The following is a 13686-nucleotide window of genomic DNA, read 5'->3' on the forward strand; positions in this document are numbered from 1 at the left end:
GCTGATGCAAGTTGGAGTCCAAGAACATCACACCCAAGAGTGCTCATTAATGGTTTCTCATCATCCTTGAAAAAAGTGACCACTGGGGTCCCACAGGGCTCTGTCCTGGGCCCGTTGTTGTTCAGAGTCTTTAGAAATGACTTGGTTGTATGAATTGAGGGGATGCTCATCAAATTTGCAGATGACACCAAACCGGGAGGGGTAGCTAACTCCTCCAAAGACAGAATTGGGGTTCAAGATGTCCTTAACAGATTGGAGAACTATGCAAAAAAATTTAAAAAAAAATTAAGAGGGACAAATGTCACGTTCTGTACTTAGGCAGGAATAACCAGCTGCACCAGTATAAGTTGGGGGACACCTGGCTTGCCAGCAGTACATGTGAAAAGGATCTAGGAGTGTTAGTAGACAACAGCTTAACATGAACCAACAGTGTGATGCAGCAGCAAAAGAAAAAGCTAATGCTATTCTAGGCTGCATCAACAGAAGTATAGTGTCCAGATCAAGGGAAGTAATAGTACCATTCTATTCTGCCTTGGTCAGACCACACCTGAAGTATAGACATCCCCCCCTGTGTACAGTTGACTTGTGTGTGACCCTGTATTAGCAGTGAATAATGTCTTCTTGGTTTTTCAAGGCAACCTTTCCAGAAAAATCACCCATGCAGTGGGATGATACTCTTAATGCTGGCTTTAGTGAAGCCAACTCAGCCTGGATACCTGTAAATCCCGACTATCCAAATATAAACGTGAAGGTAAGTATGATGACTGAAGCACTTTTCTCTCTTGTTCAAATAAATTACAAATTATTTTCTTTAGCAGGGCCAGTATTATCAAGATACTTAAAAATGTAAGTGTGACAATCCAGCCCCAGTTTGAATGAGGCCCCCTCACATGCACAGAAGTAAAACTCAGGATGTGACCCTCTTTCCACCTTCAGAGTTGACGGGAAGGAGCAGCTATTAAGCCTGAAACAAATTGTATGGGAAATTGGTGTGTGCTTATGCATTACACTTACCTAGGACTGGCAGACAATTACGGTAAATTATTTTAGGCTGCAATCCGAAACACACTGGTTTGGAAGTAAGGCTGCAATCCAGATTTCAACTTACCTAGAAGCAAGCATCACTGAATTCAGTGGGAATTACTTCTGAGGTTAAGATGGCATTTGTGTACAGCAATTCTATACCTATTTACCTAGGAGTAAGCTCCACTGAACTAACTAGGGCTTACTTCCAGGTGGACATGTATAGGATTGCACTGTAAGTTGATTTATTCTAACAGTTGCTTTATTGCCCTATCAGAAAGAGTAAAGTATCTTACAATTTAATAAAGCAGCCACTCGTTGCTGTAAGAAAGTATTTTATCCTCCCTTCCATATTACAGTAACACACTCAATAGCCTGGAAAAATGAATGATGGTATGTTTAACTCGAGAGCCCATTTGAGTACACAATAAAGGTAAAGGGACCCCTGACCATTAGGTCCAGTCGTGACCGACTCTGGGGTTGCGGCACTCATCTCACTTTATTGGCCGAGGGAGCCGGCGTACAGCTTCCGAGTCATGTGGCCAGCATGACTAAGCCGCTTCTGGCGAACCAGAGCAGTGCATGGATACGCAGTTTACCTTCCCGCCAGAGTGGTACCTATTTATCTACTTGCACTTCAACGTGCTTTCGAACTGCTAGGTTGGCAGGAGCAGGGACCGAGCAACGGGAGCTCACCCCGTCGCGGGGATTCGAACTGCCGACCTTCTGATCGGCAAGTCCTAGGCTCTGTGGTTTAACCCACAGCACCACCACAATAAAAAGGCTAAAAAATAACTGGCAACTTTAACTGTTAAAATTATGCACAGCACTTAAAATTGCCCCCCCTCTGATCAAATCAGCTGAGGCTTGTGCATAATGCTGCACATAGGCTCAGAATGCACATGGTGTCTTCTAGAGGTAACATATGCTCTCAAGGAGGTTTCAGTCTAAAATAGATAATGGGGAAACAACAGAGCAGGGAGAGGTTGACAAAGGCAGAGAGAGAAGAATGTGCACAAGTGTCATTTGAAGGCAGCAGTTGAGATGGCACCATGGGCAGGGAGGCAGTTCCATGCATAGGGGTGGCAAGGAGAAAAGTCATTGAAGGGGGCAGTAGACCTTTGGCTGACTGAGGGTGGTAGAGTAGGAGCAGCCAAGGTCACAGGCAGGGATGGAATGAGAAATGATTTTACTTTCAGCATCTGAGAATTGAGTAAAGGATGCAACCATTACATTACAGGAGCAAGAGGGTCAACAGAATTCTACACTCAGATTGTATCGAGAGCTCAGTTCCATTCGTGCCAACGAGCTTCCCATTTTTAGAGGATGGATGTGTTATGTTTGGAATGACCGCGACGTCTTTGCATATGTGAGGGAACTGGATGGGTTAGATCAAGTGTTTATGGTGGTCCTAAATTTTGGACTGCAGACCGTAACGGATCTGCAGGGTTCGGTTCCTGGTATTCCCTCTGAAGCTACTGTAAAGCTAAGCACGAATGTTGTCAACAGTGGCAAAGTAGTCAATACCAAAGCAGTCGCAACTGAAAAGGGAGAAGGACTCATTTTGGAATACTGGACAAGCGAACCCGTCCACCAGATGGAAGCTTTCAAAGAGAAGTGTTTTGTTGCAGAAAAGGCATGCTATTCAAGCGCCTTCAATTTACTCTATGCGTATTGCTAAGTGGCAATGGTTTGTTCCAATCTATGAGTTGTAATTTCTTTACAAAAAGGGCTTTGAAGGACCAAATTTGAATGCTGTGTTTAAATAGCTTTTGGGCGTGTATGTGTGTATGTTTTTAATTACTTGTTACTTGTTTGCCAGCTGTCCAAAAATGGAAAACTTTACAGAATTTGGAACCTTGCACTTTGGCACAAAAATGTTTGGAATGCTGCTATATCGGAAAAGCTCACTTGTCCATTTTGAGTACCACAGGGTACAGCTAAACATGATGCTTTTCATGCTATTTGGTGAAATTACATTATATACATTAATACGTACCACTTGCAGCGACACTCGGAGGCCTCCCTTGATATTTGGAACTCTCAAAATGACCTTTTTATTTGTATTGGATTGTATTGTACCATCCATGCTCTGTTTTCTTGACAGTTGTATTGTGTTTCTTGGTTTTTTTATTTTTCTATCCTAGGTTCTATACTTAAGACTTTAAAAAGCCAATAAAAATGACTAAAACAAAAAAACTGTAGCAGGTCATTTTGGGGCATCACTGTCTCCACTTACTTGCAATATCTCTTATCAGAAATAATTTCACGCACTGAGTAGCGGCTGGACTAGAATTAGTGCCCAGGTCTCTTCCAACTATGAGTCTGCCACACCCGTAGGCTAAACTTCATCTCCTACCTTCATGGCAGCAGAGATAAATGCAGAATTTGGGATTATCTTCTAGCATAATGAAAAGGAATGCATCTGTAATGGTTGAATCATTCTGTTACGAGCACTACATAGGTTGGCCCTTGAAAACAATCTGGAAACTTTGCCAAACTTCTGACAGGAGCCAGGAGAACAGAACATATCACTCTAGTCCTTCACCAACTGCACTGATTCCGTTTGTTTCTGGATTCAATTAATGGTGCCAGATTTGAAATTTAAAACTCTAACAGTGCAATCCTACACTGTACAATCCTAGTCTATTTACAAGTTAAGTGCAATCCTAAGTCAATGTACTAAGTCAATTGTACTAAGTGCAATCCTAGTCTATTTACAAGTTAAGTCCCGCTGAGGCTTACTCCCACACAAGGGTATATGAGCTTACAGTCTACATGTCCTTAAGAATAGCTTCATTCTGTTTGAACCAGCCTGGAAACTCCCAGATTGTAGAATACCTTGCCTGGGGGGGGGGGGGGGGGTAAGCTTGCCCTCTTTACTGATTTTTGGCCTCTATGATATTTTAGTTATTATGTTTACTGTTTGTTTTTGGTTTCTATGATTTTGTATTCCATGATTTGCAATTGCTATTTTATATTGTTCAGCTCATGTGTTTATTTGTTCTAGCCTGAGGCCACGACAAACTTGTAGCAATAGTAATACACCATACATCTGTAACATAAGCCAACATCTATGATGTAAGAGAGAGAGAAATTATTGTGAACAACCTTGTGGAAGGTGTGATAAAATTAATTCAAGTAAACATACTTTTTATTTTGTAAAAAAAAAAAAAAGACATTTGGAGGCATACAGGGTTTTCAGTTTTTAAGAAAAAATATGTACAGTAATTACAAATTCATGAAAAATTACTCTGGAATACTTTAGCCAATTCTAAAATAACCCTATAGATTATTTTAAATAATTTCCCATTCCTGTTTTAAATAGAAAATTAGTTTAAATAGTTTCTTATTCCATCAAAACTATTTCCGTTGGCCTTAGGGTTTGGGAGAAAAATTCCAGCTTTGCAGAGTTACTGCCGTTTGTCCAGTCCAAGCTCCTTGTACAAAAATGCTAGTTGTGTCGAAGCCTAAAACAATGAAAAACATTTCCCTGTGAAAAAACCAGCAGACACTTCATAGCACTTTGCACATTTCAGAGAAGTATAACTCCCTCTTTCCCCACTCTATTGCTGCTTCCCTCCCAGTGCAATTCGTGCTCCTGTAACATTGGGTATAATAATGTGGATTCTCCTGCAGTCTGTACAGTAATCAGAGTTCTTCCTGCTCAATTCTCTTTATAAAATGGCAGCTGTTGTAATGGGCTTTTCACTGAGATCAGAAAAGCTTCCTGTGAATTGAGCATTACTGTCAGGTATAGCACAGCTTGTGACTAGAACAGGAGCGGCAAGTCTGAAGCCGGTGTCACAAAAATGCTTTCGAAATTGCTTTGCTTCTTCCCACTGTAGCCAGTGGATGAAGAAAGTGTCTTGCTCATGTGTACGCACTCTATGCTAAATAGACAAGCTGAATGCAACTGGGGGAAAGCAACAAAGAATTATTTTTGTGCACGTTGCTTTTTCGTACGCTGAAATTCCTTCGTGTTTTGTTCTAACTGATTGTTTTCAGCAAAAAAAAAGGCTCCCAAGAACTGCTTGCAAAGGTACAAAAGAGCTAAATTAATAAATAATTAGCAAAACCATACATATACATGGGTATGTATAGCATGTTCCTGATATACATAGTAAGAAGCCCATATGAGTACTGCTACCAGTGTTGGGGGAATGAAAGTGGAAGAGCTTCCTTGCTGAATTTGCAGTATATGATTTAAGAAGCTCAATCCTTGCACAGTGCAGTCAGCCTGTTTTCAATAGTACCAATCAGCTTTTGTGGTGGAAGGGTAATGGCGGAATCCAGGCCTCTTCCCACCGCAGTCCCCCAAAACAGATGCTAGATGCTAGTGAAGACCATCTGGCTCGTGAATTGAGCTTCTCAAGAAGAAAGGCATAACTGCCAACTGTAGGATCCCTCTGGTTGGATGATGACCAATTACTTTTTTTTATAGATATAGCATTTTTTTCTTGCTGGGTGATATCCAAAGTTGGTGCATTGTGAATAGAAGGCGTCCCCATTTATGGAAAAAGAGGTGCAGAGTCTCTTTTTTTCCAACAAGGGACCTCTTATTTATTATGGAGAAAAGTATTATTTATAAAACACTCAGGTAGAAAGCAGAACAATTAAAATATGTCTACACTAAATAAAGCTCGAGAAGCGTTAATGTCATACACAAGCAAATGCTCTTTTAACATCTCGTCTAGGTAAGTACTGGGATCAAGATCAGCTTGTACTGACCAATTCACATAACAGCTCCTCGTGCCCATTCAAGGTGACTTTGGGGCATTCATCTTAAAATGGACAGCCACAAAACACCTGTGCTTATGAATGGCTTCACCCACTTCAACTGTTTTGCTCAGTTTTCCCTTTAACCTTCCAGGATACATGCTAAACCCCCTCCAGGGTGTTTTCCCCCCAGTAAGTCACCAGGGAGAGGAATGAGAGGCGATGCATGGAGACATGGCCAGTCGAATATATTTTGCTGCCTGAGATGAATTGCAACAGGATGTTCCCTTACCACCTGGACCGACAACTGAATTTCACTTCCACATTGATGATAGGATAGCATTCCCCATGCACCCAAGGTAGCTGGCCAGTTTAGGGACTGCAGGAGAGGCCATATGGCAACAAAGGGGAATAGCTGGCAGGCTCAGGAGGAACAGCTGGGGGTGCTTTTGCTGTCCCCACAACATCTGCCACCTGAAGCAGTTGCTTCATTCTGTCTAATGGTAAGGCTGGCCCAGTGTGTAGATATCACAGGAGAGATGGTGCTAGGTAGATAAGTGGTGGTGTGCAGATTTGAGATGGTTATTTGGGAATCACAAACACTGTACACGCATACATATTATTCCTCAAACGTTCACGACCCTTGAAGGTTCGGTTTTTATCTCACAACATGAGAGCAATTATCTCCGCAGTGTATAACACTGATCTGTGCTGTTTCTCTTGTTGATTGCAAAAAAGAGCACAGTGAGGATACCTGATTTAAAGAATCATCCCAAGATGGAGCACAATGACTGCCTCCTGGCTGAACATCTAAGAGAATATTAGGCATCTGAAGTCCTGAAACAAGCAGAAAAGGCCAACAAAGGATGAGACAAGAGTGGGGGAGAAGCTGTGTTTTTCTTGTAGAAACAAGTATATACTCTGCTGGTGATGAAAGTAAATTCAATATTTTGTCACAACCCTTTATGCTTAATGACTAATGGGGATGGAATATTTTGAAGGTATCCTGTACCTGTTTGCTCCAAAGCACTTTCGTAATATAAACTCATTTTGGTCATTCATCCCGTAAAAAAAAAAGTGACCCAGATGCTGGTTTTGCCAGGACAATTATCATAATAGCCATTCTATGTGATGCACTTTAAGGCAAAGAATGCATTTACACCAACATTACCACTCCCCATATGTACATTCAACAAGGACTTGGGAGATTTATCGAGCTTCTGGTCAAAAGGTGTGCTGGTCTGATCTACTCTGCTTCTCCGTAAAAAGTGTGTCCTCATCATCTTGCCCATCCGATGATGGTAGATGTCCACACAGCAGAAACTCCCGTTTGCTCATGTAATCTCTACTGAGCATCTCTGTTTACTCATGAGGAACTGAAGCCTTGAGCTGGGTCACACAAGAGTCCTAAAGTAGTTCTTGCTTCAGTTGCTTTGCAATGTATGTCCAAGCAACAGCAAGAGCAAAAAAGGAACAGGAAAAGAATCTGATCTGACTCGAATTGGATCTTCCAGTGGTACCAATAATCTGTTTGGAATGGAGGGGTAGGAAAGGAAGCTGAACACTGAATCTAGACCCACATCCCCGTCCCTTGAAGAAAAGGTTGATGCAACTGCAGAGCTCTTATTTAAGGTTGTGTTTGCATAGCTCTTGCTCAGAGATTGCAAGAATTCAGCTTGGACAAAAATATTTGTACATATGCATGTTATTGTTGGATCGGGGCAACAGTCCTTCTATTGCAACAACTTCTCATATTTTTACCTTTCACTTTTGTGCAGTTGTCTTGGGCATGGAAAGCTTGTACAGCTTTTCTAAGTTTACAGATGTATCTTAATAACCCAGCCAGAGGTATGCGTTGATCGTTTTCAGAGGCTGTGATGAAAGCAGAAGGATAATTCTAGAGCAAAGGGAGGGGGGGTTGGGGAGGAGAGGAAATGTCTGAGTTAGCAGGATGGAGTTACTGTGCAGCAATTAATTTTTAACTGGGTGGAAGTCGCTCTGCAATGTCAGCAGGAGAGAAGCATTTCACAGATTTGATTATATAGATGAAGAAACCACTCATGCCAGTCATATTTGACAATTATGAAAAGATTTTATCTGTGACTTAGTAAAGCACTGCACTTGCTTTCTGTTAAAACTCCCCTGTAAACATCTTGTATGACTGAGACTGGAAAGAAACTCAAAGGAAAATTTTGCCAGCCCATTGCTGCTGCAATTCATCCTCCTCTCTCTCTTTCAACACAACTGAGAGATGTGTTATGTTAAGGATGTGATGTGGTGCTTTTTTCTCTCCCAATCTTGCTTTCTCTCTGCTTAGGCTTATATCTGATCTTGGCAATAACATTTCCATGTCTCGTTACTTTGCAAAGGAGCCTGGATAATTTGGGCTTGCCTGTGAACTGACTTTCTGCTAGGGGTTGCACATGACTTGTGTATTTTTTCATGTTGTAAGCTGCCTTGAGCATGGTTTGAACTGTGGAAAGGTGTCTTGTAAGTATGAAGAGTTACAGGGCAATTCTAGCTATGTTACTAAGAAGTTAGTTTAATTGCTTTTGATGAGGCTCCTAGGTAAGTGTGTACAGATCCGCAGCCTAAAGCACTTTCTTAGTACCGTCCTATTGAAGGTTCTTACTTGGCTTGGATCACAACCATTCCTAAAAAAAAACCTGTCTGAACTGTAAAAACTGCTATTGAGATTCCTTTCCCCCCGGTTGCTTGAAATGCACTTTGTAGTATTAAGAACAGATGAACTGGTACCTGTGGCCTAATATTCTGATAGGGACAGTAGCTTTGGATATACTCCTTGCAAGTCTCATCAACTAAAGGATTACCCCATTCTTCTTGTTCTTCAATAGTTAGGGGAAGATGAGGGTCCAACATTGTATTTAAAACATCCAGGAATGGGGCCTGTGAATAAAATGAATGTTTTTTTTTTCACAACTTCAGAAAACTAACTATATAAAATGAAAAAAACAGATATAATATGTAAGCCTGCCAATATTTCCCAGTGTACCTAACCAGGTCCTCTAATTAGGTCGTTGTAAGAAATTAGTTGTAGAATCTTCATGCATATTAATGGTTAAACACATCTGAGGAGAAATATTTTTCATTTGCTTACTGAATTTCATTTGCCCATTCACCCACTTTGGAGAGATCCTTGTAAGCCCTTTTAAATAACCACAATGCCTGTTCCATCTTGATATAATTGTTGGAAACCACCCAGCATGGCTGGGGCAACCCAGTCAGATGGGTGGCATATAAATATATTGTTGTTGATGTTGTTGTTATCCATAGCAAAACCAGGCCTTCATTCAATAAGATCGTCAACTACCTTTGCTGCAAGATCCCCAGAGTATTCAGCAACCCCACAGGTGCCATCAGTCTCTCAAGGGAAAACATCTGGAACGGGCCCACCACCATTACAGGGGGAAATTGCTGCAACTAGTTCAAACTTTACCGTGTAATGATTTGACCATGACAAGGGTGTGCATTGCACCCCAACCCCGCCCCAATCTGTGGTCCATTTCTCATACCACTTGGGAGTGAAAACTACACCAACAGTGTGTCCTCCCAAACATGTTGGGCTGATGACCCTTTGAGGCAATGCCATGAAGTCCCAAGGCGGCTCATTGGCAACCTCCATATGGATACCAAAATTCTCCAACACCATGCCAGAGGCTCCTTGGGCCAGGGATGCCATTGGACACCAAGGTGGTTATTGGTGTATGTGTGTGTGGGGGGGGTTATTGGGTTGTTCTTGTTTTTATTTTGATTATGTATTTTGTGTTTTTATATCATGATTTTCTCCTGTGAACCGCCCTGAGACCTGCGGGTATAAGGCGGTGTATAAATTTAATAAATACGTAATAATAAGTTTGTCTCTCTGGTCCAACACCCGGTGCAGACCCTCTAAGCCAGAGATGGGGAAATTCCTTTTTGCTGCCATCTTAAAAGGGGGATGGGAAGGCTTGCAAAAGCCTTTGAAGGGACCCCCACCTCCACTTTTAGATCAGAGTGAGGCTGGAGACAAAAGGGAAGAGAGGGAGACTTGCAAAAGCTTTTGCAAGTCTCTTCTCACTTCCCTTTTAAGTCCCCTTCACTCTGATCTTTAAGCAGGGGTAGGAGGCCTCCAAAAACCTTTGCACTTGAGTGGAACGAAATGTGGTAGGAGCAATCTCACCTGTAAAACCATAGCTCTGATAAGGTGTGGATCATTATTGTAGAGAGCTCCTGCAAGAACTCCTCCAGCACTCACACTCATCAGTGCTGTAAGCGCTGGCTGAGAATATCTCAGTTCATGTAACAACTTTATGCAGGCCTGGAGGTCTTGAATACCATTGTGCTTCTTTGTGGTACTGCCATCTTTATGCCATCTCAGGCCTAGCTCTCCTCCACCTCTGACAAATAAAACAACAATGAAACCACTGAGAAATGTTACGTATTGCTTAAAAGACAACCATCAATTTCTAATATATATGGAAGCCCTCCTATATCATAAATGGGCCAATACATGTGTTTTGATGTCTAGTTAAAGCTTTCACGTTTTTGTCAAACATTTACAGCTAAAGAAGTGATAAAACAGCTAGATTCACAGATCCATGCGTGAGTGCAGTCAACTTTTGCATATGAAAGGGGGCAAGGCAATTTTTGCAGGTCCTTTCTTTCTCTTCCATGCCCTGAAAACCTGCTTCAGAGGACCGGGGAACCCCTGGAAGAAAATGGGAGGTGGGGCAGAGGGCTGCAGGTGGAAACCAGCATAGGGTGCTTATTTACGCATCACTTAAAAATGGGAAGTGCATAGCGAAAGAGAGGGTGAAAGAGGGCACTGATTTGCACAAAATGTGCATATGCTAATATTTATGTATGCAAACTCAGAAATGATTGCAACAATTTAAGCAGAAATACAAATAATCTCAGCAGTGTTGGGGAGTCTGTGACCTATGTGTCTCCTCAGTCTGTTGTCTAGGAGCTAACTGTTCTCCCTTCTTATTTTTTAAACATTAAACTGAACTTGGAATGGGCAGCTTTTCAAACAGAAGTCTGTCCTCCGTAAAGTAAGACACCTGGTCAACCTAAATTGGCAAGCGCTGTCCCTCCCTCTTTTGTCCCTACAAGCCTTTGCTTAAAGCTTCTTTGGAAATGCAAGGACTTCCATTCAAGGGAGAGCTCAGCTGGACCCAACCCATTACATTTAGTATTCTGAAGAAAAGTTATTTATTTAGTTATTCATTCACTTCAAGGCAGTGCGAAATTCTTAAAACTGTTCTGAAAGCCAAGTATCATTTTACAGTGATTGTATTATTATTTCTTGCCTAAGCTACTGTATTTTAAAACTCAGCACATATTTTTCAATACCTTAGTCAGGTTCGCTAATTAGGAAAGAGGAATAAAGTTGCTCACATTCTTGAAACAATACAAACAAACAGCATTTATAAATTTACAGGTAAAACCTACCATCCAGAGCAGCTTTCGGATTTGGAAATAAGGTTAAGATGGTGAAAAGCCTGCTTAAACATTATGTGGAAGCAGGGGAAGCAGATATGGGAGTCCTTTGCACTTCTGCTGTAATTTCAGATCGGTGAGCTCCAGGGGTTGTTTGGACTCACAGAGCACACAGACTGAGACCCACTAGTCCCATATCATAGCAGAAGTACAAAAAGAAGAATCATGGCTTACTCAGGCTAGTGCCCACTTCTGAGTAACATTGGGGCCTTTTCTTTTTTTTTGCTTCTGCACAAATTCTGCTTCTTTTAAAAAGGCTGGCACAGAATAAATTTCCAAATGATTTATATTTTTTTGTCCTATTGAAACCAAGGGCAGCCCAAGGCCACAATCCCATGAACACATATAGGGAATTAAATTCCACTGAAACAAACTGTGTTACAACAAGGGGGAGAAATCTTACTTTTTTATATATTTATGTGTTATATTTGTCAATTCCATCAAAACTGAACTGAGGACCTGGTATCCTGAGATATGCTATGTATTTACTGTGATGGCACAAAAAACAACCAGTAATGATTTGCCTAACTACATTTTATTGTTTATTTTGTTGTTTTACAAAATCACGCAGAGAGAGAGGGAGAAAAACTATTTTCTTTTGAATTATTTTCAGCTGCTGTTATCGGTTATTTAGAACTATGTGGAACAGCTAAAACTCCTTTATATGCTGCCACAAAAAAGACAGAAAAATTAGTTAATGGGATAGGTTTTTAAAAAATTAAGGTGACTTCTTTTGTCGGCAAATATATCCTTCATTATTTGTTTTTAGGTGAATGTAAATCACTACAAGGCTAATGCAATATCAGAATATAATTTCATATGACATGGTGAAAGAAAAGCCTTATATAGTGGAAGCTACCACAGGAATAGTATGAAAGATCTCTAAAAGGCTTTCAAAAATCCAATCAGTTTGCACTAAGCCAAAGAACTGAAACAGTTGCATTTCCATCCCTTGAATTTAACTGAATTCATGTAAGCAACAGAAATTTTAAGAAATTATCAGTAGGTAACATAAATTTAGGAGGAAATTGTTTGCAAATGGAATGGGAAACTTTACAGTCAAAAGGAAAATTTCAAGCACTGAGAATATATCAATCACATTTTCACAAGCAACAGAAGCCACAAGATAGTGGCTTTTAGTGTATAGATCTTACCTAACATGACAGTATGCTAATATCCACCCATCCTTGATTAGCATTAAATTTTCTGCTTTAAAGCTCATGTTCAAATCTATGCCATAAGCTCCATATACATGAACCAGAAGTGGCATCCTGCGCAGCTCTTTAGAATTGGCTTTGTGAAAAACTGTAATTGGCACGCAAGTTTCATCCTGAAAATGAGGGAGTATTTTGCATTAAAGGATGTTTCAAAGTTCACAAGGAATACACAGGTACAAAAGCTTCAATTACATATTTTAAACATGTTTTTCTTATTACAGTAATTCCTTGGCACTTTGCGCAAAAGCACTCTTGACAAATGAAACGGAGATTAGCCTGCCACTGCGTTCGTTTACCAATGTGGAGCATAAAAACTCATTTAAATGCAACACCTGAGAAATCTATAAACCATGAAAGCAACTGGCTCCTCCTGCACCCTCTAATGATACGCATCTGCATTATGACCTGAGCAGCTTAGCACTTAGTGCAGCAGCAAAGCTTTTGTTATAAACTTAACATTTCTATATACATATATATTTATCTTAAAGCTTGTAAGTTTGAGATGAATTTTCCCCTGTGTGACTGAAACACACATAACGCAAAGTCAGGTTATTTTACTCTCCTTTGCATTTCATAAAGATTTAACAAACAGGAAATTTTTTTGTGGGAGGGGATTTTTGCGTGAACATTTTTTTCCTGTTGCACATGTTACTTGTTTCTGGTTGTTTTTATTTATAGTAGGAGCAGGTGATGTCAAGCTGTCCTTCTCTTCCAGCAGGATAAACCAAGTATTAATGTGATAAGAGACAACTCAGTAAGTCTTGTGTGCCATGACATTCTCTCTTGCCTAAAGAAATAACACCATCACCTTCAATATTCTCAAAAAGTAAAAACAGGGAAAAAAAGCAAATTTAAACTTCCCGAATCTCTTTCTGCAGGGCTGAAAAGAAACACTCATAGGTCTAGTGAATATGCACATCTAGAGGCCATTATATGGTGTCAATTTCTATTTTCCTTCCAGTTGCTGCTTTAAAAAGGGCAGGAAGAGAACAGAAAGTCTTACCTTGCTTTTAGCTTCTAATCGTACAGTGTGACAATTCATTGTAACTGGCACCTCTTGCTCAGTGTGCTCAATAAGGCTGTTTTTCATCAATGAATATGCAAAACGTACTGGAGGTTGAACTGGGGAGAGGAGCCAAAAGTAGAAAGTGCTGGCGGTGTACACAGGATGAGGATCCAATTCAAATGAACAGGCCCAGGCAGGTAGCTGGGAGTAAAAAACCCA

At 40.7% G+C, this 13686-nt stretch overlaps 2 protein-coding genes across 5 annotated transcripts in view; one reads left to right on the top strand and one right to left on the bottom strand.

The window, feature by feature from the left end:
- SLC3A1 (solute carrier family 3 member 1) overlaps positions 1-4200 on the top strand; it is a 24659-nt gene extending 20459 nt beyond the window's left edge. Inside the window, exons 9-11 of one of the 2 annotated variants that reach the window (XR_014545827.1) lie at positions 635-751; positions 2264-3641; positions 3725-4200. Coding sequence is in view for 1 of the 2 variants with exons in the window: in XM_083605095.1 (XP_083461221.1) it covers positions 635-751; positions 2264-2704 (558 nt within the window). In the remaining variant the exon portion in view is untranslated. Of the gene's footprint in view, positions 1-634; positions 752-2263; positions 3647-3724 lie in introns of those variants that run through there. The other variant, XM_083605095.1, reaches the window with a different exon arrangement.
- The window catches only part of PREPL (prolyl endopeptidase like), a 24434-nt gene continuing 14900 nt past the window's right edge, over positions 4153-13686 (bottom strand). Inside the window, exons 9-15 of one of the 3 annotated variants that reach the window (XR_014545831.1) lie at positions 13465-13668; positions 12399-12574; positions 9923-10139; positions 8500-8649; positions 7504-7614; positions 6497-6579; positions 4153-4493 (exon numbers count right to left, since the gene is read on the bottom strand). Coding sequence is in view for 2 of the 3 variants with exons in the window: in XM_083605117.1 (XP_083461243.1) it covers positions 6401-6579; positions 7504-7639; positions 8500-8649; positions 9923-10139; positions 12399-12574; positions 13465-13668 (1062 nt within the window). In the remaining variant the exon portion in view is untranslated. Of the gene's footprint in view, positions 4494-5468; positions 6580-7503; positions 7640-8499; positions 8650-9922; positions 10140-12398; positions 12575-13464; positions 13669-13686 lie in introns of those variants that run through there. The other 2 variants (XM_083605118.1, XM_083605117.1) reach the window with 2 other exon arrangements.

This window comes from Podarcis filfolensis (assembly GCF_964270895.1).
Source record: "Podarcis filfolensis genome assembly, chromosome: 3".
NCBI lineage: Eukaryota > Metazoa > Chordata > Lepidosauria > Squamata > Lacertidae > Podarcis > Podarcis filfolensis.